The following is a 25,437-nucleotide window of genomic DNA, read 5'->3' as shown; positions in this document are numbered from 1 at the left end:
TCTATGCTAGCAGTAGAGAAGGATATTAGGATGTTTTTCAGATTAATGAGTATCCATCTTTCAGTTTTCACTTGGCTTGACCGTTGCATAGCTTCTTTCCTATTAAGAAAGCAACGTGTTTGTTCTGACTTCATTTGAGGTAACTCACGTAAGGCGCTGCTCTAACCCTACTCGAGTTAAAAGATTATGTAAACTGGTGCTCCTTAAACAGATACCGTAATGCAAAAAGACCTGGAAAGAGCTATGAGTGGGTTAGGTTTGTTTTTTTTCCCATAATTTCATTGACAGTGTTTCTAGGACTCTTCCACTCTCAGAGAAACTCCCAGTTGGCACTTCATGGCTGACCTCTTAAGGCATCCCTACTGCTTCCTCAACACAGCCCTCTTCTTCAGGGGCAAAAAATGAGTCCCAGAGCCTGCCTTAGCACCATGCATGAATCCATATACTTGCATAAAAACTTCCTTCTGAAACCCAGAAAGTTACAGTTTGGTGCAGGAGCAAACTGTTTTCATAACAGTAAAGAAAATGATGGATTGGGAAGAAAAATATGCATTGAGTCTGGAGTTTAACTATGTTAATTTTCAGATTCGTTCCATTAAAATTAATACTTGTTACAAGTGGATTAATGTTTTCAAAATTAAAAAAAAAAAAAAACTCTGCCTTCAGCGTAGGATTTCCTTTCTCACTAACAGTCTATACAGTGCTGCACACATGCAGCGTACCCAGCTACATGCTGAGAACAACAAACCCTGGTACAAGGTGCAGCATTTTATATGGCTGCTGTGGCTGTTCTGAAAACTTTTTAAAGGTTTTAATTTGGTTTTTTACATGTTTCCAGTCCCTGATGAGAGCCTTGGTGATTGTGTTCTCTTTGTCTAAATTAATTAATAAATGCTTCAGTTATAGACACTCCTGTTACGGCACCCAATTTGGATGTATCCATGCTTAATTTTGTTAGCAGACTGGATATTTGGCATAATCTGCAACAATCGTTGTAGCTGTAGTTATTTACCAATTTAAGGCACCAAACAGCAGAGCTGTTGTGTAAACTAGGCTCTGCCACCAGATTTAGCACATGTGGGATTTTTCAGGTCACGCAATACACAGTCTGGTGGAAGCTAGTGGTTTGCATCTTGGACAAAAAAAAAAAAAAAAAAAAAAAAAGAACAAGGATGATAAGATAAATAAAATGGAAAAGTTTACCATATAGGTTGTGCTGTGATGCAGTTCTGGGCACACCTAGAAGTTTGGCACATTTACATCTGTTATATAGAAATAGGACTATTTGTGATGTGTGAGTAAAAGAGACTCAGCATAAAGCATAACACTGTGTTTTCCAAGCTGATGTTGTACATAAGAGCAAATAATGTCGTGTAATTCTGTTTCTGTTTTATGTCTGGGGACAAAATGAGTTCGGAACTAGAATGCAGATACTCTGCAGCTGTTCATGTCAGGGTGGGGACGTAAATTAATCTGAGATCTTCCACCCTTGATGGAATCGTTGCAATTGTGGGAGGTTATCCTGCATTCTGCTGGACACATTGTTCCTTCCACTGTGTGCTGAATCAGTCCCAAAAATTGCATGTTTGCTTTTGCTGGGGTAAGAGCTGCATTAACCAGCACCAATGCCTTTGCTCATATGTTGGAGTGCTGTTCAGGTAATGTGTGTGGTTGTGGAAAGTTTGCAAAAGGGGGCATGTATTCCCCAAAAGCCGGCATGGCTCTGTAATGCGCTGTGTGCTGCCATCTGTTAAGTGCGTGTCCGTGACGCAATGAAATAATCAGTGCAAATTAAAGCTCACTCTAGAAGCTTCAGATCATCAGTTCCTGCCAATATTGTGCATCTCAAGGGATGTGTCTATCAGTAGTATTGGACGTCAGGAAGTCACTAATTGAAATCATTCTTCTAGCAAATCCATTGTCAGTTGTTGCATATCAGAAGATATATTGTTGTGTGGCACTCATCTTGAAGGACATGAATCACATGCTCCAGGAAGATACCTACATGAAATATCCTTATATCTCAAATGATAAATATTCAGATAACTGATAAGTCTACAAAGTCAGACATCTTCCTCTGATATAACGCTAAGCATTGGTAAACATCCTGTTATCATATAATGGCTCAGTATACCAACACTAATAACACCTTAACCAGAGGAATTGTAAGCAAAATGCCACCCACGTTTATAGAAAGTTCTGCTTATTATTCTTTGTTTTTTGATAAAGAGGAAGCTAACAATGGTATCACCAACTACATAGCAACACCTCAGTCTCTGTCTGCCAGAACTGAGGAATAAAGTAGCTCAAGCTTTTATCCCTTTCTGCCACATTCAATCCTAAAATATAAAATTCTGTGGCATTTGTATACCTCTACAAAACTTATGGGGTAAAGGGGCATTAGACACCGCAAAGCACAGACACAGCTGATCGCCACTTTTTGTTTTTTAAGAGAAAGCTCTGCAGCACACAACTAGGGACAAGTACATCTTACACACCTTACATGGTATGTCCTTAATTGTATGTAACATGCCAGTTCTTATTTCATCTTGTGCCATGCACCCCACCAACAGCTGCTTAGTGGGCTCAGCACCATGTTTTCTTGAGTCCTGTAAGATCATCATGTGAACAAATTGCGAAGGAGATCACTGGGCATGCGGAGACATGGCTGTTGTTTGTCATGTGTACGTGATTATTCTCACTTGTTTACAGGCTCTCCCTCTCTACCAGATAAGTACCGCCACTCTCGGGAGCTGATGATGTTGCTGCCAACCCACCGGGACCGACCTAGCAGTGCCATGTATCCCACGGCTATCATGGAAAATGGACAGGTAGCAGATCTAATTTCATATGTTAGTTCAACTGCCTGAAACTGTGACTTTCATTTTTACTGTTTTCTCCACTTTAAAGCTTCCCTTCTCACCTTTAGAAAGCGCAATTTAGGATTCTTTACAAAGTGGTCCAAGAAGTAACAAGGAACTTTTCGTATTAATCACCCACGAGAGCCACCCACTTTGGTAGTCAAGTGATACAAACTGTAATGACAGTTAAAGCTGTGTTTACTTCCCAGCTCTGTGCCCTGGTCCGTTGCAAGCAGTCATACCATTAATTTACTCATGTTTTCATCTTGCAGTCTAGCCTCCAAGTACATTTTAAATAGTTTTATGGTGACTTCCAGATGGAACAAAATACACAAGAGGCTGAAATAATATACTGACACAGGGTCTCCAGTCTAGGCCTGTTTCTACTGCTTTCTCTGGACAAATTGCTAAATTCATAGTATGCTGACATATGAGCGTTTTAATTCAGCGCTGGCATGCACATTCCCTTTTGAAGGGAATCTGCTAATCATGCCCACTTATTGTACTTCAGTTCACAGCAGATAACTGTCTCAGCATGGGAACTCAATTCTTTCAAATAAAATCAAAGCAACAGGTAAGCTTCAGAAAATTTCCTCCAGAAAACACAGGCAGGTTGAATATTTTGTCCTCACCGCTGTTATGCTCTAGAGATCCACTGGTATTTGCTAATAATGCAGTACTTGCTAATGTAGACACAGTCTAATATTTCTATTATTCGTCTTAATTAAATAACCTTCCTTGCCTAAAAAGTGTGAAGAAATTCACAGGTGCACCATCTTATGCTGGTTTTGTTTTTTATACGTTTTTCTGTGCTTTCTTCTCCCTTAGCCTCCAAATTTCCAGCGCGCCTTGATCCAGCAAATGATTGGGCCATGCAAACCTTGCAGTGATCCCAACCTGTCTCTGGCTGAGAAAGGTACTCTTTTTCCTAGGTAACATGCATGCTTGCTAAAATATTATTACTCTGGTCATGCTACAGCAAGTACTGACTGAATGGGCTTCTACATTTCTTGGCAGAGTGCATTCTCTCACAATTTATTTAATTAACAGTTTAATTAACTGGGCCTTCTGCCAGCCTACAGTCACTTTAGATCATTCACAAAAGGAGTTACACAAAGCTCTCTATTTCAGAAAGCTTTCTGAGTTTAGCATTTTATTATTGAAACAAATCCTGCAGCCTTTATCATGCAAAACCCCCAAGCAAGCAAATGAGAAGATATATGAAAGAAGATTGAGACCATTTTCAAAAATATTATGAGGTATACTGTTGCTTATCTTCGGATAGTATAAATCTTTTTCTTTTTTTAATGTGTGCTTATTCTTCAAAATAGTAAAATTTCTTGTAATTTCTCTCTGAGGTAGTTTTATACTTACTTGAGTTTATCATTAGGGATGTAAGCTTAACTCATGGCTTTGAAAAAGTACGAGTCAGAAAACATTAGTAAGAAATTTTTAAGGAAGGGTTTAAAGAGAAACAGCGAAGTGACTATAAGGTAAGATGCAGCATGAGAAAAAATGGAGACTTATGTGAAAATTTCCTGATGATCCTGGTGGCTGGCATGACAGATCTGCAAATAGGTGGGAAATGAGCCTGTCAGTAGCTAGCAAAGGATGATAAATAGCCAAGCAGGGAGGAGGAGGAAAAAAAATGAAAGAAGGAGCTTGTTTGATGTAATGGAAAGGGAGAAGTTTGTGAAAGGGTGCCATGGACAAAGCGATGGGCTCAAAAAATGATCTGAGGGGCAGCATTCTGAAAAAACAGAAAAGTGGACAAAAATCCATGAGTTGAGGGTGCTGCCATGAGCAGGTAATGGTCATAGGCTAGGAAAACAGTATCTTAAAGTCAAACATTTTTAAGGCCAGGAAAGACCACTGCAGTCCTCTAGGCTGACGTGCATAACATTAGACATCTGTCAGTATTCTTGTTTTGTCAACTGTGCCTAACTAAACTGTATTTGGGGAAAAAAAAATCCAATTTTTTTAATAGAATTTGTAATAAGTCAGAATCCACTACTTTAACAATGTGGCAGCCTTACAGAACAGTTGAGATGGAAACCAAAACCCAACGTACAGTTCTAAATAGACGACTTCGACGATAATAAATGGTGACAACAGTTAAGACTAGGGAATGAGGAATTAAGAGCTCTGGCTTAGCCATGTTGCGTTCGAAATGAACATGACAGACATGGTAAGTTTTTCTTGTTGGACAAGAGAAGGAACTGGAAAAGGCACATATATGATGTATTGCCTGTTAAGAAATAATTCTTAAATTTGTATTTGTAGCCAGTCTTTACACAACAGCGTAGTATGTAGCACAAAGAGAAGGGGATCCAGGACCCAATTCCCTCCAGAGGAGCCACGAAACACAGATGACATTCAGTAACTGTTTTTAGGGGATGGTCTTACGGGAACCCCAGCTCTTCAGCCAGGTTGGTAGCACAAGCACGGTGACAAGCAGTTTTGCAGTCCTTGAGCCTTCATCGTTCTTTGTTAGTGAGGATGCCTTGTTTTTTTTTTACTAACAGCCATGCCCAATGAATTTTTCCACCCCCTTCCTTGCCCTGACAGAAGCACTGCTCAGTAATTCTCACTGACAACAGGGTGACATCAGTCACCCAGAGCAGAACGGTTCATGTTCAGCTTCCCTGCTAATTGAACTTGGCTACTGAGCCACTGAAGACTGTTGAGAAGAGAGAGCTGGGCTAGGACAGAGCACTGGAGCTCCCTGGGTAGGTTCCTTCCTGAAGCGTTTTGGATTAAGCACTAGTTTTAACAGGCAGCAGCCATGCTCCAAAATTGTCTGACCCGAGGATGATTTCCAGCACTTATACTCAACAGTCAGTGAGTGAGGGAATGAGAAAGCATAAATGGCTACGCATTGGGGTACCATGTTCTGTTCTTCAGTCTTCTGCTGCATCTCAGTGTTAAACAAAAAGCAGTCATTCTACAGGCCAAGAAAGCCAGGTATTGTTCTGTCCTTTTCACTTGATGCTGGTATCATTACGTTTCTTGTCCCTCTCCTCTCCATTTTAGCCTTTTGACACCGACTGCAAATTAGAGCACTCTGGCATGCGCACAGCATGAGCAAGGGTGCTCAAGAAGCTCATCTGAAGCCAGCTCACCTGTGTTGAGATATATCCCTTGGTTTGAACCTATTCTCTGTCAAGATTCTTGGTATCTCACTTATACACCTTCCTCAGTTTGAGAGTCTCTCTTCAAAAACATTTTCTTTTGTATTTTATTGCTTTTGTTCTGTCTTATGAGGCTGTTACTTTCTGATCTTTTTACCTTAGGGAATTTTAGGTCTTGGGCAGCCTGTGTTCATGAGTGAAGGAAACAAAAATACTGAAGAAACCCTTCAAAGTCACTTCAGAAAAGAAACACAGCAAAAAATGGTTGCAGGCATTTTAATTACAGAGAAATTTTCTTCCTATGTCAAACTCCACGTCTGTTTCTCCAGGCTTCCATGTTTCATGTTTCAAAACTTAACAAAGGCAAAAGCTATCTTTAATATCAGTTTTCTTTGGTAGACTCATTGAATTACTTTTTTTCCTATTTTTCTTTAGCAAATCTGAAGAAAATCAATCATTTATAAATAAACATAAAATTATTGCATTTCCATCTCCTCAGAATAAATAGGTTCTTTCAGTGTGTTTGGAAGAGAGGGAGATGCGTTTTAATTATCTTTGTCGACAAAATTCTTGAGATGCTGAAAAATTCTCATTGTTAGATACAACTATTATTTTGATGAGAAAAAGTCACACATACCATACTGGACATCTGTTGTGAGGAAAGCCTTCTTGCTGTTGTCTGGAGGTTTGTGCCCAGTGCGCCCCACCAAGAAGCACACAGAGGGGGAATCCCCGAAGTAGCTTGGGACTACACTTGCCTCTACTTTTTCTGATTAACAAAGGCTCGATCTCATCAGCTAACCCTGTAATACAAGGAGTCCAAACAGCTGTTTTTAAGTATTTGGTGATCACATTGTTGATCAACTCTGTTGCTTAGTAAATTGGATCTGTGAAGTCCTGATTTCTTCTGTAACCGATTGAGGTATCCACAGATTCACTCTCTGCGTAGCCACTGTAATACAGCAACAGGCCATCCAGTTTCAGGACACACATTCCCTCCTGGTCTGTAATCATTTGCCACCAGGCAGAAGAGCTCACAACTGAGAGCTAGCTGCTGTTCTGTCAGTGAGGTGTCATTTTTACTTACTCAATGGCTTGGGAAAAAAAAAGGAGTTCTACTGCTCTTCACATCTGCTAGAAATGGGCTGGGGGGGCATCAGTAAAGGGGAGATGGGCAGACTAACAAACACTGTGATCACCTAACTCTTAACTTCTTTAACAAAGCACCCTGTAAACTTAACACGCTGTAGATTAGATGATGCCTTTGTTTGCCTTCAATCCTACCATACACAAAGTTTCTAGAATCTGTCCCTTTTTTACTACTGAAGAGCACACCAGAAAGCCAATCCTTCTGGCCCCAAGACCCCCCTGTTCCATTACCCAAGTTAAATCTGTTTCAATCCTTCAGCTGTGCCAGCAGCGCCCAGTAGCTGGAGCCTAGACAGCGGAACAAGAGAGGCCCTGCCATTCCTGTCTGCCCACGTTGGGAGCATCTTGGCCCCACCAGTACCTCCCCGAAGCCTGCCCCATGGTAAGGAAAAGCCCAGAAGGTCTGCTGCATAATCGATGCAGTCACGCCAGATAAATCTAGGCCACCTGAAAGCTGACCACAGCCTTTTGTGTTTCCCTATGGAAACAACCAGAAACAAGCCAAAGTCTTTCCTGGTCTGCTAGGTTAGTGCTGGACAACACTTCAAATTTTTACAATCGTTACAGTAATACATGGACTTGTATGGACTAGAATTAGGTGTGTGCGTGCTGGAGGTTTGGCCTGGCTTCTTGCCAGTGGCTATCTTCAGCAATAACTCACAGTTACAAAGCTATTAAATAAACCTTCAAACATCCATTGTTTATGAGCCTGTTGCCTTGCCATGAGATCCTTGATAACAGGGTTGGGTGGAAATCTATCACTGCACTAAACTTCTCATTAGCATTTTGTGATGTGACAGATGCACTCCACGGTATCTATCAGAAAGAAAGCCTAGGCTGGAGTGGAGTTATCAGCGTTTGGAGCTGTTACCTGGCACCAGAGCATCTAAAACTCCAACTCTTTCATGGCAGTTGAGGTTGCACAAGCCTGTATTTCTGATCCTTGTCTCGTTCCAGGACACTACGCACTGCACTTTGATGCCTTCCATCACCAGCTCAGTGATGCTCCTCCGGCACTGCCTGCACGAACACTGCGCAAGGTAAAAAAAAATAAATAAAAAAGTTGCAGGAGAGAAGAGAGTAATGCAGAAGTGCATTACAAAGGCAGTACACATACAAACCATTAATAATTGATGTTTTGAATACAAATGGAACCGCATTGTTGTTCACATTGCTGTCCAAAGCTGAAATGTGCAACAAGCTGCAGTGTTGCCTCCCTCATCAATTTTAACGTGACTTTTGTTTTTCTCTAAACAGTCCCCCCTTCATCCTATCCCTGCATCACCCACCAGTCCGCAGTCTGGTCTAGATGGAAGCAACTCCACTTTATCCGGCAGTGCCAGCAGTGGTGTCTCTTCCTTGAGCGAGAGTAATTTTGGACATTCTTCTGAACCACCTCCTCGCACAGACACCATGGATTCTGTCCCCAGCCAGGCCTGGAACACTGACGAAGACCTAGAGACACCCTACCTCCCTGTCAGGTACAGTCTCTCTGAGCCTGATGTCCTTGAGACGCTGAAATCCCAGCCATGCCGAAGCCACTCCGCTCCATCAGGAGTCATTCCTCAGGACACCATGGACCCTCCCGCTCTACCCCCCAAACCGTACCACTCCCGCCTGCCAAACATGGAGAACGAGGAGGGAATGATAATTGAAGATGATGACAAACACCGCCCATTGCATCGTAAAGTGTCCCAGCCAGTGAGCGGCGGGAAGGAAGAGCAGGCCAGGGTAGCATGGGAGCATGGCATCAGTGAGCAGTAGGGACAACTCCTGGTGAGCAGCTTGCATCATCAGTCCAGGTCTGAGCAGAAAGCAGAGGTGAGGACTCAGAACAGCAAGACGCCTTTCTACTGCCGCAGGTTTATGGCTGGAGCCCACACAAGCAATTGGGCCAGCATGGGAGGTTGCTGCTTACCTTTTTAATTTCTTTTTACACCTTTCCGTTATGTTTTTTAACTTTTGGTGCAGTGGATGGTTATTCCTTCTGCAGTTTCTTAACCGCACCACATGGCACACAAGCCATAGAGACCTGCAGAAGCTGAAGAATACAATTTTAAGCGGCAGGGGAAGAAGAAGGGGGAAATTGGGCAAGTTGATTTTGAAACTGCTTTCCTCCTAGTTCTGAGACCCACGTGAGTAGAAGCAGTTGCACTAGGGACATATTTTGTTGCTGTACAGAAGTGAAAGCTCATTGCTGAAATCAGGGATTTTATGAACTGTCAGTCTGGAAGGTGCATGAGCTGCAGGCAGTGGAAAAGATGGCAATTCTAAGAAGAAATTGGCTCTTTTGAGAGCAGGATTGTACATATCTGTGCAGTGATCTCCCTGCATTGGTTCATGGGTGCTGAGGCAATCTAACCAGTGCTGATGCGCTGATTTCCAAGATATCATTTCCAACAAACTCTGCCTCCTTTGTTTTTTATGTACTGTTTGATTTCTTAAATTTTGCTTTCACTGGCTAAACCAACCTGCTTTCTCATTGGAACCATATGCTATTCATCAGTGCTACAGGATGAGGGGAGGTTAGTAGCCATTGGAGCTGCGACTGATTGTAGGCCTTTCCCATGCCCGACTTCGGGCAGGCTGTTGACACCAGCATTTCTATTCTGGTTTAAAAACAAAAAAAAGTTTCTCATGCCACAGCTGGTTGGCGACTCACCAGTAAAGAAAAGGTGGCTTAAATGCATCACGTCCAACAATCCTTGCCTCAGGGCTGAACATCACCGTTCTCACCACCTTCCATCACCCAGGAGCTGAGATTCATGAGATTCATTACCCAATACCATGCTGTCCTCAGTCCCTCGAAATCTCACCGCAGCTGGTGTGCAGCAGCTCCATCTCTCACAGCAGACAGAAAACACTAAGATGCAAGAAAAGCCCAGTGTTTAGTGTGCACCCTAGAGTCAGGAATCTTAAAGGCAACCTGTAAAGAAGAAACAGTTGTTTCCTCTTTTGCTTCTTTAGAAAGTATAAGAAGCTTAAGAGCTTCTCTCTTCTGGAAGGTTTCTTTTCTCCCCATGCAGTAAAATAGCTTTCCCCCTATGCCCTGCCTTCCCCAACCACCCCTTTTTTATTTATTTATTTATTGTCAGGCTCCAGAAAGGGATGAAGAATTTGGTGCAAGTGTAGTTTTTTGCAATTTTGGTGGAAAAAAAGAAAAAACAAGAAATGGAACTATGCAGAGGTGGAGACAGTACAAGTCTGTGTATACAAAACAAGCCTTTTAATCAGTATTTTCTTAGTTCAGTACAAGACAAACCAAGAAAAAGTTCTGTGGTAACAGAGCCAAGATCTGTTCTTCAAAAAGAACTATAAGAAATCTTTTATTCCTATTTTCCTATTTTTCAAGAAACTTTCAATCTAAAGAAAGCATCAAATATTTAACATTTTTAGATAAGCAATGCTTCTTTCTGCTACTATGCACATTTTAGCCTTCCTTATAACCATTTCCACCTGCAGATTGCAAAGCACATTTCAGACGATGGTAAGTTACCACTGAAAAATCTGAAGCACATTCAAATAGAAGACTTACCTCCACCACATAAATTAGTGTCAGAAACAGGAATAGCGAATAGCATCAACTGTTATATCCAATTCCTGCCCTAGCCACTCAGTTTCTCATGCTACAAACAGCATAAAGAAGCAAAAAAGGATCTAAGTCTTTTACAGGTCACCTTTAGCACTACCTCTAAATACAGTGACTGGGCAGAGTACGTTGCTTCTGAACTCCTAAAGATGGTCAGTATGAAATCTGGGCTCTGTCAGCTGTCATATGAAGGGGATTTTAAGAGGATGTATTCGTTTTCTTTCTCAAGCTCTAGCCCATGCAAAAGTAATAAATTATGGATTTGTTTCTTAAATGGCCTGTTTGGCCTGGAACAAAGTCTCTCGTGCTTCCTCTATTTTATTACTAACACAGGCTGCTTGTAATCCTTATGACCTTCACAGTTAAGAAGAGAATGATATTAAAACCTGACCTACAGTGGACATTTCATCTCTAGCAGAAACAAGTTTTCCAATGGTAGGACCACCCTAACTGGTAATGAACCAAGCTGGGTCTCTGGTATAGAACACAGGTGTGAAAAATCAACTCAATTATGTTTTCAGTGAAGGTAAGTCAAGGTAATTCCTTAGGAATTAGTGTAATATTTTCAGTGTGTTATCCTCCAATTTGACTGAGATTCTTCAAGAGAAATTTTTAAGAGGACCAAGTATTCAATTCCGTCTCCCCTACCCCTGTTTCTTGTTTTGTTTTGTTGTTTCTGGCGGGAGGGTTGAAAGCAGTAAAGGTACTGATTTACTGAATTTCCTCATTGGGAAAAATAAAAAAAAAAAAACAGCAGGTCTTGAAAATAAAAATTTGCCAAAGCAAGAATGCAATTAACGTGGGACTAAGTCCCAGTCAGCTGGAAAGCCTGCCACCTGGAGCTCTAATAAATCTCTTACAATGTGTCACCTTGCTCTGATTAGAGAGACTACAACAGTAGTTGAGTCCCTTTTGGGTATCTGACATAATTACATATTTGTAAGGGTTTGAAGGTCAATCAGATGTTGTATACAAATACCTAAATTATGTCAGGTCCACACAAAAAAGGACGGAATTACTGAATTTACTAAATATGAGCCTCTCTGAAGTTAAGTTTCTGTTACTGTTCTGATATCTACCACATACTCTGTCTCCCTTTTCAGTGCTTAACTTAAAGGGTGCAGAAGATAGACTGCTATTGAGATTTTTGTGAATGCTGGAACTAATAATTCATGGAACTAATACTTCTCTGGAGGGTGGGGTGGCTGATAGCATAGTACAACTCCAACAGCAAACTCAGGCCTGGAGCAGGTGGAAGCAACAGCAGTTGTTGCACTTGTCTAACAGGATTTGAAGATGCTTTGTATAAACCACAGTGACGGGATGTTTTGAACAGGACTCGTTCATGCTATACTTAACTCTGATTTAAATTGAATATGTACTTGCCTTCCTTGGGTTTTCTTTGCATAACAAAATAGCATGTGCATTCCTCAAAAAATTGGCGGAATTCTGCTGCAAATCTCTCCATCATGAGTGTACCTGCTGGCCCCATCTGAAACAAAAATGAGAAGAAACTACAGTAACAGAAGAAAAGCAATTAGAAAAAAAAATTCTCTGAATCCCACCCTTTTTTTTTTTTTTTTTTTCCAGTGACTGGGTTGGTTTTCTTGCAACGTCCAAAACTAAGATCCTTTTCCGTCCTTTCCTTCATTTCCTTTTTAGCGTACTTACCATTTCTTAGGTAAGAGATACTTGCATATCCCTTCTGTGGGAGAGTCAGCCAAAACTGGGGAGGCTGGAGAGAGCAAGAGCCTTTGGGAAACAAATTATGTGATATTTGAAATTTCCTCTAATCATGCTTCTTTGTAAATAACCCCATTTGAATGCTGTGTATTTGTACAGGAAATTGAGCAAAAAATGTATAGATTGTGATGTCTGACTGGTATTCTGCCCTGTAAATGTGTTTTTAACCTCTGGCATTCTGTGCTTATTTAAAAAAGGCAAAAACCTCTAACCACTTCTCTTTTGTGTATCCATGTTTAAAATAAAAACAAAACAGCTATCTTATCTATAACGGAAATCAAATTTAAAAGGAAAAAATAATTTGTACAAGTGTCCTAAAGGTACTTCATTGTATATATTGTGATAGCATGTTTCCAGAACCAACAAATAAGTGGTGTGAATTTTAGATGTAAATATCTGCTGTTTGTTTTGGGTTTCTTTCCCTTACCCATTCACTCGACTGCTGTGATGTGGAATTAAAGATTAATACCTGATATTAAAATGGTACAGCTGTACATTCATTGCTGTCCTCCCGACAGGGTTACCCTCAGGCTTCTGTAGCTGGTCACAAGCCAGGCAGCTGTCAGAGAGGGGCAGCACCGCAACCCCCTGCAGCAGCCCAAGGCACCTCCTTGTCTGGTAGAGGCTTTAACAGAGTTTTGTGGGAGTACTTCCACATCCAGCTGAGTCGGTTCCTTGATAGGTACCTCTCTGCTTGAGTTGTGCACTGAGCGGCAGCCTAGTTCACATTTTTATGCAATAGCAAGATGTTTTGGCAGTGATTTTGTTTCTCAATTTTAAATGTTTAAATACCAATCATTTTAACAGAATGGATTTGAAAGAATAAGATGTAGAAACTAAAATTTATAGTCATTACTACACGAGAGTTAATCTCGGAGATGCCCATCTTCTTCCATTAGAACTAATAAATCAGGTCAGGGCCCAGGAGACAGAAACAATAACCCAGTTCTCCCATCCTGTCTTGACAATAAAAAAAAAAAAAAAAAAAAAAAAAAAAAAACACTCATCCCAAAAGCCATTTAGCTTAGTAAAATATAATAAAAGTGTAATTTAAACCGGCCCTGGGGTGTACATAGACTGCCTTCCCACCTTCCCCCCACTTCTTCATTAACTATATACCCCATGAATCACATAAAAATATGAGGACAGTTGTACTTGAAAGTACACGTAACATGGCAAAAGCGTTCAGCCAACACCTGAAAAGTGTCTGCATAAAGCACTCTCTGAGAATATCTTCTTAGCCCAACTTACCAAGTCTGTTTTTGTTTTTGTTTTTTTTTAATTCAGCTAAAAAATCTGCTGCTGGAGCGTAGGAAATGAGTATTTGGTACAAAAAGACAGCTGAAGCCCTTGGCTTTAAACAAGTTAAAAGAAATCTCATTTCCATTAAAGCCAAAAGAACAATTGTTTCAATGCAAGCCAAATACTTAATTTAAACTAAGCCACAACAGTTAGATTGAAATCTAAATACCCTCGCCAGATACTTCACCCTAGCTAAGTCAGAGCTTCAGCAGTTTCCATATGCGACCTGTGTAGCACAGTATGAATTGTCTTGTGAAATTGATAAGTAAACCTCTAGAAAATACGATAACCTAGCCCATAAAGATTCAGCCACCTCTCTGGAAATATACCTCTATTCCTAGAGGCTTTAAATAAACAAATAAATAAAAGGTACCGCTCACTGAACTTCAGGCAGCTGAATTTTACTGCTCAGCAGAAAGTTGTCATAAATCCCAGCTTCTTCACTGACACCGTGCCAACCATTAGGGGGTGCTCAGTCTGCGGTGCGACCATCCCCGCCTGCACCGTTGTACAGATCTGTGCAACAGCTCCGTCACCTGCGGAGAGTTCGACTGCTGTCTTCCACCTCTCACAACTGAAGCCTCCAACACAGCATAGTTTTGTGTAAATAGCAGGTTTCAGAGTATTCTCAACTCTTTTTTCCTATTCCTGGTTTTCGTGGAGCTGAAACGAGCAGGCACTGCACAACCTGTCTCCCACTAGCTGGCAGCTTAGCTGGTGCAGAGTCCCACGTGCACCAGGCAATGGACTCCCTTACGCTGATGCGGGAGCATCAGCAGCCCTGAGGCTCTCACCAACTCCTTCAAATTACCATTATCCTGCAGCCATTAATGTAAGCCCTGTGCTGTCCCACCACCACCTTTATCCACGCGACCTGCTTGCTCACCACTGTCCTCCTCTCACCCCCTGTGCTTACCTCAGGAAACACGGTATCGTTAGGTGAGCGTATGCTGAATTCTGTCTTCCTTGATCTGGCAGGAAAGCATCATAGTCTATACCAACAATTGCGTGGCTTCTTCTGCCACTCCTTTTTACTCTGATTAGAAACTAGCTTCCATGCTACCATATAGATTAAAAGTAAAGAACCATTTATGAATTCATAGACTTCATTCACGTATTTACCATTGGTATGGACGTACATGCACAGCTTTATTTAGTGTACATATTGGTAGTCATACTAGCCTTGAAGTCTGGGCAATCTTATTAACCCATTCCAGTGTGGCTAATGAGCCACCGGCATACAGCAAGCTCTTTGTTTTATTTTTCTGTTTATTTCTGTAGCTGCATTAGCATGTACTGTACTAGCAAATGCTTCACTGGACAGTGTTTGGAATGATATACATGTGTACAATTATATATATACATGTACACACATATATACGCATATACACAAATTATAGCCCAATTTCAAAAGGTCTACAGCTTTTCTCTTTACTATCATGAGAGAATTCATGTGCCTTTTCACAGGCTTCTCTATCCACCTGACACAAAGTAAAATCAAATTCACATTAATGTTTCCACTACGTCTCCTACTCAAGTCAGTCAGGGCAGGTCCATGCTACATTTTCATCAAAATGTAACCTGGTTTCACCTCCACCCTTAGCAAACACCACATTTCATTGTCCCCTCAGCCTCACCATGAGCACACAGTGCTGTGCCCTTCATGTAACTGTAACCTCCTATCAAACTTCTATCTGAGAGCTGATCATAAACCAGATTCCCTGTTAGCCCTACCCTGCTCACACTCTCCATACTATTAGCCCACCAAAACCATACATTGCAGGCATGCTCAGCACAAAACCCTAAGGTTTGGAGATACGTGGTTCTGATTCTTTTCTTCCCTTCCCCAAGGCAAATATTTATTAATTAAATAGCAATTGTTTGGCTAGAAACAACCTCAATCCCAGCTTTGGTGGTTATCAATGTGAAAAACAAGTAAACCATGTAAATGCTGGGATCGACATCTGTATCTCCGTAACAGTTCGCTCTGTAAGCACCATCCTTTTCCACATGCAAAATTGAAAGGGAACGTTTTGTTTAGGTATTCTTCAAACTACCCTTCCTTCCCCTCACTCATACGTGACCAGATACCTCTGCCTAGCTTTCACCGTGAAACACCCAGGGCCTGCAGAACTTGGTCACACGCAGCACTGAATTCCTGGCAAACCAGGAACAGGTTGCTCCTCATCCCCACCTGCTGAGGTGAGCTGTCACACCCCCCAAGGCACCTGTTAGTGATTCGTAGAAGAACTCTACAGCTCAAAGCAAATGAGTTATAAAGTAGGCATTTCCTTTCTTCTGGCACCGGGCACATGCGGGATAGCTCCCAAAGGCATGCACACCCCAACGCAGCAACTTGCCTTGGTTATATGCAGTAAAGAGTTACGTGTGCATGGAGTTTCCCAAAACACCCATACATATGCATAACCTATCCCTGATTTGTATTAAAATTGGCTCCAAGAAGCCATTTCCATAAACTCCTCCCATCTGCGCCTGCGCAGTGCCTTCTGGTGGTGGTCATCGGGGGGTCACGGGGATGAAGGCCGCTAACTCCTCTTCATCACCACCAGCTGACCCCTGCCTTTGTACAGACTCAGCGGCTCCTTGGCTCTTGTCCCAACCACAGGGTCAGTCTCAGCTGGTTTTTGAGACAGGTTCCCATATTTGTCAGGAACCATCCTTTGTGAGGGGCCCCAAGACTCCTCATTTCAGTTAATTTGCACAGAAATAAGCAAAGACACTCAGCAACATCTATTTTTAATGCCATTCAGCCAGCCCCCAGCCCTCCATCCCGGGGTGCATTAGCTCGGGGCTACACGACGCTGCCTCCCATGACAAAACGGGGGTGCAGTTAAACGTCCAGCCCTGCAATACAGCAATCGAGGGGCGCACAGTGCTCCCTACAGCTTCAGAAGGGTGCAAACGACAGATTCAATCTGTTGAGGGCAGTTCTAGCACGTTGTGTGATTACTTTGAGAACAAGAAGCGATGACCCAGCCCTCAGCCGGCCCCCGCCCGCTCCCGCCCCGCCCCGCCGCGGGTGCGAGGCTCTGCCCCGCTACAAGATGGCGCCCGCAGCCAGGCGCGGCCAGGGCCCACGCGGGCGCCTTTCCCTTAACAAAAATGGCGGCCGAGGGAGGCGGAGACACTCCCCGTCCCGCCGCCTCCCCCAATCGGCGCCCGCCAACTCTCCCGTGGAGGCCGCGGGCCGCCCAATGGGAGGAGGCGGCGTGGAAGCCGGGCGGGGAGCGGACCAATGGGGGCGGGCGGCGGGTGGAGCGGGGCCGCGGCGCGGGGGCGGCGGTGCCGGTGCCGGTGGTGCCGGGGCGGCGGGCGCGGAGCGCGGCGGGATGCGGGCGGCCCACGGGCTCTGCGCGGCGCTGGCCCTGCTCCTGCTGCCGGCCGGCGGCCGGGCCCTGCGCGACGGCGAGTGCGAGGGTGAGTGGGGAGGGGAGGGGCCGGGACAGCGGGGGGGCGGCCCCGGGGCCCCGCCCGGCCCGGCCGGGCCGGGAGAGCCGGGAGCGGAGCGAGCCGGGGGGGGGGGCGCAGAGCGAGGAGGCTCCCGTGAGGCGCCCAAAGCCCCGCCTGCAGCCCCGCCGCGCTCTCCGGAGGGTTTCGGCTCCACGCGGGCCGCCGGGTGCGTGTCCGTGGCTGCCGTGAGGTAAATGCTGCCGGGGGGGGGGGCTGCAGGGAGTCGCTCCCCGAACGGCCCCGCTCGGAACCGCCCCCGGCGTTACCGTGACGGGAGCGGGGTCGGGCCGGGTCTGAGGGCGGGCGAGTCCCTGCGCTCACAGCGCTCCGAGCCCGTGCTGGGAGCCGGGCACAAGTTGGTGACACGCACCCGTCCCCAAATCACACGGGACGCAGCACCAGGGGACGGGCTGAGCCCGCTGCCAGCCCCGGGAAGCCCCGAGCCCTGCGAGCCGCTGAGCGGGTGCAGCCCGAGGCACCACGAAGCTCTCAGCCCCCCGCACCGACCCCGCCGTGTCCTGCGCTGCCTCTGCTCCTCCCCAGGCAGGGGCTTGGGTCTGTCCTGGCAGCTGCCGATGCTCTTGTGGGAGTTTCGTTGTGTTTAACTCTGCCCTCTTTGAATTTGTTGGAAACTGATGCAGAAGCGTGTGTTTCTCCTCTCGTTTCCCACGCCAAGTGGGTACAATGGGTGGCGTTTTCTCTTGGAAATGTTTTGTTCCTCGTCCCAGGTAACTGAATGATCAGTGGTATCACGTTACTAGGGTTGTACACGCTGCAGGGGGATCATGTAGACGGTTGTTTTTCAGTCAGATATTCTGAAACTTGTCGTCTGACAAGTTGCTTTCCAAAGCAGCAAAAATAAGACACAAAATTAAGTTCATGTTTTTTCCCCGGGCACTGTCTTGTGTTGTGCCCCCCACAGCTGAATGCTGCTGCTCATTCAATCCAGTGTACAAAAGCCATGGGCACTGCCATGGTTTTCACCAGAAATATCAGGGCGTAGTGCTGGCTGACCTGTGCTGTGCCGGAACACCTATGAAGTCACTGGTTGCTAACACAGCTTCTAAAAGTTCTGTTCTCCACATCCCGTACTCTCTTTCCCTACAAGCGCCTTCTGAAAGCTGCACTGCAGAGGCAGGTAACTCCATCCATCTTCCCTTCCAGTGTGCGTTACCTTCCTGGGAAGGTTCTACCAGAGCCTAAAGGACAACGGTGTTGAGTTCACACCTGCCAGTATTGAAAAGGAGCTCTTGAAATCCTGCAAAGAGGCAAAAGGCAAAGAGAACCGGCTGGTAAGTAGTAGTCAACAATAGTTGCCTCTGGAGGAAATAAACTGTAGAACACTTGGCAAATGAGAGGAAACCAGTGCTTCTTTGTTAGTGTGGTGTGCCCCTCCCAGGGGGGTGTTCTGCTTAGCTCTGTGGCTGCAATTGGTCTCCTCTGTTCTTTCTTCTTGTTGTAAGGGGAGACGAGGAGCATGACCACTTCACTTGAAATGTATATGTGTGTATCTGTCAACAGACATCTTACTGGCTGACCTTATTTCTCCTTGTTACTGAAGTGCTGGGGATTACAAAGCTTTCATTTGCTGTAGAACTTTCCTGTCAAACTGTGTTTGGGGTGTAATATAAACTGTTAAAATACTTGCACTCTTCAGCTGTTTAGCTGAAAACTAAATAAAGGAAAACCAAACTGCCTTAAGTAAAAGCGGATGACAATCCCTGAACGAAGAGCCCCAAGAAAAAGGCCCTGAACTCTCCTACGAAGAGAACGGCAGAGGGACACCATGGGAAGTGCAGAGGGGAAATGCTTCAGAGCGTCTCTCTCCTCGAATGAAGACGACTTCGTTAACTCAATCCAAGTTTTTAAAAACTTGAGACATGAGACAACCAGCCTCGACAGCTGCGAAGCAGCGTGACGGGAGGTGCCCACTCAGTTCCCTTGGCTCAGAGATAGGCTTTGTTTTGCAGTTGTGTAGCAGTCACTTGGAAAGTGCTGTAACTGTAAGCATCTAGCTGCATAACTGTGCAAGGAGAGAAGATGGATAGAAACCCTCCTCTTAGAAGCATTTTCCCATGCGTCTCCACCTCATTCTTCTCTTCCCTCTAGTGCTATTACGTTGGGGCCACGAGTGATGCAGCCACCAAAATCATTAACGAGGTGTCAAAGCCCATGAGTCACCACATCCCCGTGGAAAAGATCTGTGAGAAACTGAAGAAGAAAGACAGTCAGATCTGTGAACTGAAATACGGTGAGTCGCCGGTGTAGGGGAAGCTCCCTGTGCCTTTCTGGGGCACGGGGTCGTTTGGGGTGGCTCATCATGCTGACATTATGTGAGGCTTTGCAGCCGGGTGACTTGCAAGGTGGCTCCCCGCAGTGCCCCAGGGAGCTTTGTGGAGGTGCTCAGCGGGGCCTGCAGGCCGCTCAACCCCTCCTGGCTGCTGGGGCAGCGGCAGCGCTTTGGGATGGGGCGCTTGGGGCAGCACAACCGGGGGGGAACTGGGAGCGGGGAGCGGGGCCGCGGTGACGCCGCCGTGCTGTGCCCGCAGACCAGCAGATCGACCTGAGCACCGCCGACCTGCGCAAGCTGCGCGTCAAGGAGCTGCGGCGGATCCTGGACGAGTGGGGCGAGGCGTGCAAGGGCTGCGCCGAGAAGGGCGACTTCATCCGCCGCATCCACGAACTGATGCCCAAGTACGCGCCCCGCGCACACGGCGCCCGCGCCGACCTCTGAGGGGGCGGGGCCTGGGGGAGGGGGGAGGGGTTTTGGGGACGGGAGGGGCGGGGCCTGGCGGCGCGGGGCGGCGCGCGCTGTACGGGACGCTCATTAAAGTGCCGACGGTTTCCCGCCTGCCGTGTGACGTCATTGCGGGGCCCCGCCCCTTTCTCCTTTCATCCCTCCCTCCCTCCCGCGCGCGCGGCCGGGCGAAGGGGCGGGGGCGTTCCCGCGCGCGCGCCGCCGCCGCCGCGGCTCCCGATTGGCCGCCCGCCGGCGGGGGCGTTCCCGCGCGCGCGGCGCCGTCGCGCTGCTGCGGCCGCCATGCGGCGGGGCGCGGGGTGATGACGCGGGGCCCGCGCGGCGCGGCGGCCGGAGCCGCCTTCGTTCCCTTTTGTCCAAGATGGCGGCGGCCGCCGGAGGCGTCTCCTGAGCCGCGGGGCCCGGCGCCATGAAGCGGGGCGGCGAGCGGGACTGCAGCCCGCCGGGGGCCGGGGGAGGCCGCGCCGCCGCCGCCAAGCGGCCCCGCGAGCGCGAGCGCGAGAGCAGCAGCCGGCGGGGCCCGCACCGCAGCTCGGGCGCCTCCCGCAGCAGCCGGGACAAGCCCACGCCCGGCGGCGGCGGCGGCGGCGGCGGCGCGGGGGGGGGGAGCAGCGGGGGAAGCGGCTCCGGCTCCCGCAGCCACCGCGGCGATGAACGCGCCGGGGGCGGCGGCGGCGGCGACTCCAACCACCGCCCGGCGGGGAGCGGCTCGGCCTCGGGCGCCCGCGGCGGCGGCGGCGGCAGCCAGGCCGCCCCCTCGGCCTCGGCGTCGTCGTCGTCGTCGTCGTCGTCGCGGGCGCTCGGCGTGCCCAAGGCCAAGGCGCTGCCGGGCGCCGTGGTGGCCCCGTCGCTGCTGCTGGCCGGGCCGCCGCCGGGCGCTGCGCCCTCGCTGCTGCTGGCGCCGCTGGGGGGCTCGGCCGGCCTGGCCGGGGAGCCGCCGGGCTCCTGCGAGTACAAGACGCTGCTGGTGAGCGGGCTGAGCGCGGCCCTGCCCGACCAGCTGCTGGAGGACGGGCTGTTCCGCCTCTTCCAGCGCTTCGCGGGGGGGGGCGCCGGGGACATCAGCGTCAAGCTGTCCCACACGCCCGAGCTCGGCCGCGTGGCCTACGTCAACTTCCGCCACCCCGGGGACGCCCGCGACGCCCGGCGGCACGCCCGGGCCCGGCAGCTGCTGCTCTACGACCGGCCGCTGAAGGTGGAGCCCGTGTACCTGCGCGGGGGCCGCAGGAGCCGCACGCCGCCCCCCGCGCCCTCTCCGGAGCCGCTGGGGTACCTGCCGCCCATCCACGGCGCCTACCAGTACAAGCAGCGCTCGCTGTCGCCCGTCACCAGCCCCCTGCTGCGGGAGCCGCGGCCGAGGCACGCGCACGCCGCGGCCGCCGCCTTCGCGCTGGAAGCCGCCGCCATCGGGCTCTCCCGGGAGCGGGAGAGGGCCCTGGATTACTACGGGCTGTACGACGAGCGCGGCCGGCCCTACAGTTACCCCATCGTGGCGGAGGAAGACCTGATGCCGGAGGACGACCAGAGAGCCACCCGCAACCTCTTCATCGGCAACCTGGACCACAACGTGTCGGAGGTGGAGCTGCGGCGCGCCTTCGAGAAGTACGGCATCATCGAAGAAGTGGTGATCAAGCGCCCGGCCAGGGGCCAGGGCGGGGCGTACGCTTTCCTCAAGTTCCAGAACTTAGACATGGCGCATCGGGCCAAGGTGGCGATGTCGGGCCGCGTTGTCGGCAGGAACCCTATCAAAATTGGCTACGGGAAAGCCAACCCGACGACCAGGCTGTGGGTGGGCGGCCTCGGCCCGAGTACCTCCTTGGCTGCCCTGGCGAGGGAGTTCGACCGCTTCGGCAGCATCAGGACTATTGACTATGTGAAGGGAGACAGCTTTGCCTACATCCAGTACGAAAGCTTGGATGCTGCCCAGGCCGCCTGCGCGCAGATGAGGGGCTTTCCTCTGGGTGGACCGGAGAGGAGACTTCGAGTGGATTTTGCCAAAGCAGAAGAGACGAGATACCCGCAGCAGTACCAGCCCGCGCCGCTCCCCGTGCACTACGAACTGCTCGCCGACGGGTACAGCAGGCACCGAAGCCTCGAGCAAGACTTGCGGGTGCGAGATAGGACTCCTCCACACCTCCTGTACTCGGACAGAGACAGGAGCTTTGCAGAGGCAGAGTGGGCCAGCCCTGCCAAAAACGCCGAGCGCAGAAACAACTTGGAAAGCTACAGCCGGTCGGTGCGCAGCCGGAGCGGGGAGCGCTGGGGCGGCGATGGCGATCGCACCGTGCCCAAACCGTGGGAAGAGAGGCGGAAACGCCGGAGCCTTTCCAGTGACCGCGGGAGGACTACTCACTCGCCTTACGAGGACAGAAGCAGGACAAAGGCCAGTGGGCCAGCTTTAGACCGCAGCCCAGAGAGGGCTCGCAAAGAGAATCACACTACAGAATCCGGAGCCGAGAAAGAGCCGAGCAACTCCCTCCAGAACAATCGCCACGCGACTGAGGAGAAGCCCCATCGTGAGGCACCCGATGCTCCGCAGCCTAAAAAAAGGGACAGCGAACGCAATCATCGAACTGGCGAATCGGAATCAAAAACTCACGAGGAGCCAAAATCAGAGACCAAAAAGTTAAAGAATTTATCGGAATACGCGCAGACACTGCAGCTTGCTTGGAACGGGCTTCTCGTGCTAAAAAACAGCTGCTTCCCCACCTCTATGCACATCCTGGAGGGAGACCTCGGCGTCATCAACGGACTCCTCAAAGACCACTCGTCCGGCGGGAAGTTAACGCAGCTCAAAATCGCTCAGAGACTTCGGCTCGACCAGCCCAAGCTGGATGAAGTCACTCGCCGCATCAAACAAGGCAGCCCCAACGGCTACGCCGTGCTCCTGGCCACCCAGTCCGCCCCGGGAGGCGCAGGGGCTGAGGGGACCTTCCCTGTTGTAGAGCCCGGCTTGCAGCGACGGCTTCTCAGGAATCTGGTCTCCTACTTGAAACAGAAGCAGGCTGCTGGGGTTATCAGCCTGCCCGTGGGAGGGGCGAAGGGCAGAGACAGCACAGGCATGCTTTACGCGTTCCCTCCTTGTGAATTCTCTCAGCAGTACCTCCAGTCAGCACTAAGGACATTGGGGAAGTTAGAAGAAGAACATATGGTGATAGTTATAGTCAAAGACACTGCCTAGCCCACACTGTCTTTTCCAATTCCATGTTTTCTTTGTGTGTCACACAGCCCCGTTGTTTTTAAGGCCGATCATTTTGGTGGAGGCTCAAAACACCTCGACCAAAGTGGTAAGATTTTTAGTTTCTAATTAATTTTAATACCATTTAAATAGAGCCCATTTTATTCGTTTTTAATATGTGACACTGTCCGCTGTTGTTCTGTATTTTTATTTTTTAACTGTATGAAAAGTTGTCAGTAAAGCCTTGTTCACTGATGGATTTCTAAACTCGTGCAGTATCCTAGTTTTTATGGCCCTGTAAGGGGCCGCCCCTGTGCCATCAGGAGCTGGAAGGTGGCGGCCGCAGCCCCCCCCCAAGCCTCCTGCCCCTCCTCAGTTTGTGTCCTGCGAGGTGGGAGGGGAAGGGGAGTCCTCTGTGATGGAAGAGAAAGACTGATCATGCTCTTTTTGTTGATCTGTTTGCTTTTTATTTCACAAATTTAAGTCTTGAAGCACTCCTGTTGATTCTCTATTTGTGGATTGCCGGTTCCCGGGAAGCCAGCCACCAAGGAAGCAAATCCTGACTAAGAACAGAAATGGTTTTTAGTACGCAACAAAAAATTATGATTGATATTCGGGCAAAAGGTGTGCTGCTAAGGAGGCAACTCTGTACTCGGGTCTGTGAGGTCTGAAAGCAGCCGATACGTGGCTCGGTCAGAAGTTCTTGGGCAAAACAAAAAAAAAAAGAAATGAGGGTTGACATTCCTGGTTTTCTTAAAATGAAAAAAAAAATCAAGTAGGAGAAAAAGGCGAAAAAAAGTCATTGAAGTGGGAACCCTGGTGGGCCTGTGTTAGATGTAGACAAGCAAATAAAGGGCGTGAAGGGGTTTTGTGACTTTTGTATGTGTGCCCTTTTGCGTAGTCAATCACGTTGCACTATCTCAAATCCTTTATTGAAAGATAAACTTTTTTTTTTTTTTTTTTTGCTAAAGTTAAAACTTGGTTGCAAGTTCACAAAAAGAGAGAAAAAAACCATCTGGCTGTCAGAAAGCGTGGAGCGTTACCACCAGCAGCACCTGGCTGCGGCTGCAGGACCCCTGCAGAGCACAGCTGGGCGCTGAGGCTGGGCTGGCTGCTTCACCCTGCCTGGCTGGGCAAGGAGCTGGGCAAGGTGAAGGCTCCCAGCAGTCAGGAGCCAAGCCAGGCCAGCTGCAGCTCTGATTTCACAGTAACTTAAGGCTGTGGGAACTATTTTAACCATGAGTTAAAATCCACACTGTTTGGGGATTATTTTTTTTTTAGTATATTGAAACTATGTCTATAGCTTTTTTTTTTAGAAGACTTACAGAAGTGTGGGGGATTAAAAAACATGTTTTTTCTTTCTTTTTCTTTTTTATTATAAAAAGGTTTCTTTAAACTTGCCAGGTTTCTTTGTTGTTGTTTTTGGTGGTAAGCAAGTGAGCAGAAGCCTGGGAGACCCAGAGGCTTTTGTGCTCGTGTGTGAGACTGAGCAGCCTCACGTGCTGACAGCTGCCAAAGGCCCTTTTAAAACTGCTCTCAGGTGTGACTGGTGGCAAAAACCTATACAGCAGGGAGCATAACTCAGCCTAACGATGCGTCTATGTCTTTTTTTTAAATATAAATATAGTTTTAACCCTGGAGTTTCACAGTAGGGACATCAAGTGATGATGTATGAGCTGGTGCTTAATTTAATGTATCGATATCAAGTGTGGTTGGGTTTGTGTTTGTTTGTTTGATAACATTTTCTATGATCATGCTAGAAGTAAATCTGTCCCTGCAGCCCAGCCGTGTCCCCAGCACTGCCACCACCCTGTCCCAGGGCCTTTTAACCCTGTGCCCGAGGCCCCGCTGCTGTTGTAATGCAGCCAGTGCCACATGTCGCCGACTGTAACCACCGACTGTGAACCCGAGGGCTATTAAATACCCCTGATGGCCACAGGCAGCGTGAGCAGAGCTTTTTGTCCGTGAGGCTGCTCCGTGCCGGGGGTGCCCATGCAGTTTGCAGCGTGGGTGGTGCTGCCCGGTGTGCCAGGGTGAGGGGTGGGATGGGAAAGGAGTCCCTAAAGGACAAAAGCTGCACCTACCTAACAGCAGAGCCAGGGAAACACTAGAAATACCCCCTCTCCTACTTCCTTTTTGAGGCAATTGAACAATAATACAGCTTTTCTTTTTTTAAAAAGTACTAAAATTGTACTTTGGGCTGGGTGAGTTGTTTTTAACGATGGGCTTTCTGTTCCCAGTGAGGCAGCCAACTG

At 47.9% G+C, this 25,437-nt stretch overlaps 3 protein-coding genes across 18 annotated transcripts in view; all 3 read left to right on the top strand.

The window, feature by feature from the left end:
• DOCK3 (dedicator of cytokinesis 3) overlaps nucleotides 1-12,954 on the top strand; it is a 257,137-nt gene extending 244,183 nt beyond the window's left edge. For 9 of the 16 annotated variants that reach the window (XM_084531300.1, XM_084531299.1, XM_084531290.1 and 6 more), the window contains 5 exons: nucleotides 2,713-2,831; nucleotides 3,690-3,777; nucleotides 7,401-7,523; nucleotides 8,099-8,181; nucleotides 8,399-11,529. In XM_084531300.1, the coding sequence (XP_084387426.1) occupies nucleotides 2,713-2,831; nucleotides 3,690-3,777; nucleotides 7,401-7,523; nucleotides 8,099-8,181; nucleotides 8,399-8,905 (920 nt within the window). In that variant the 3' untranslated portion in view covers nucleotides 8,906-11,529. Of the gene's footprint in view, nucleotides 1-2,712; nucleotides 2,832-3,689; nucleotides 3,778-7,400; nucleotides 7,524-8,098; nucleotides 8,182-8,398 lie in introns of all 16 variants that reach the window. The other 7 variants (XM_084531291.1, XM_084531302.1, XM_084531298.1 and 4 more) reach the window with 3 other exon arrangements.
• Nucleotides 12,955-17,059: 4,105 nt separating this feature from the next.
• MANF (mesencephalic astrocyte derived neurotrophic factor) lies at nucleotides 17,060-20,090 on the top strand. Its single transcript, XM_084531288.1, has 4 exons — nucleotides 17,060-17,213; nucleotides 18,411-18,538; nucleotides 19,356-19,497; nucleotides 19,796-20,090. Exons 1-4 carry the CDS (start codon nucleotides 17,126-17,128, stop codon nucleotides 19,978-19,980), a joined length of 543 nt encoding a protein of 180 aa, XP_084387414.1. The 5' UTR covers nucleotides 17,060-17,125; the 3' UTR covers nucleotides 19,981-20,090.
• Nucleotides 20,091-20,358: 268 nt separating this feature from the next.
• On the top strand, nucleotides 20,359-23,449 carry RBM15B (RNA binding motif protein 15B). Its single transcript, XM_084531287.1, has one exon. It carries the CDS (start codon nucleotides 20,414-20,416, stop codon nucleotides 23,183-23,185), a length of 2,772 nt encoding a protein of 923 aa, XP_084387413.1. The 5' UTR covers nucleotides 20,359-20,413; the 3' UTR covers nucleotides 23,186-23,449.
• Nucleotides 23,450-25,437: the final 1,988 nt, after the last annotated feature.

The sequence above is a fragment of the Aythya ferina genome, assembly GCF_964211825.1.
Source record: "Aythya ferina genome assembly, chromosome: 10".
NCBI lineage: Eukaryota > Metazoa > Chordata > Aves > Anseriformes > Anatidae > Aythya > Aythya ferina.
The sequence above is the reverse complement of the archived record's forward strand: the minus strand, read 5'-3'. Positions and strand labels throughout refer to the sequence as shown.

Excerpts from the sequence above, each read along its gene's own strand:
- MANF (XM_084531288.1), top strand. The coding sequence starts at position 17,126 with ATGCGGGCGGCCCACGGGCTCTGCGCGGCGCTGGCCCTGCTCCTGCTG. Across the intron at positions 18,539-19,355 it reads AAGGCAAAGAGAACCGGCTG|TGCTATTACGTTGGGGCCAC; the intron begins GTAAGTAGTAGT and ends TCTTCCCTCTAG. Across the intron at positions 19,498-19,795 it reads GATCTGTGAACTGAAATACG|ACCAGCAGATCGACCTGAGC; the intron begins GTGAGTCGCCGG and ends CTGTGCCCGCAG.
- RBM15B (XM_084531287.1), top strand. The coding sequence starts at position 20,414 with ATGAAGCGGGGCGGCGAGCGGGACTGCAGCCCGCCGGGGGCCGGGGGA.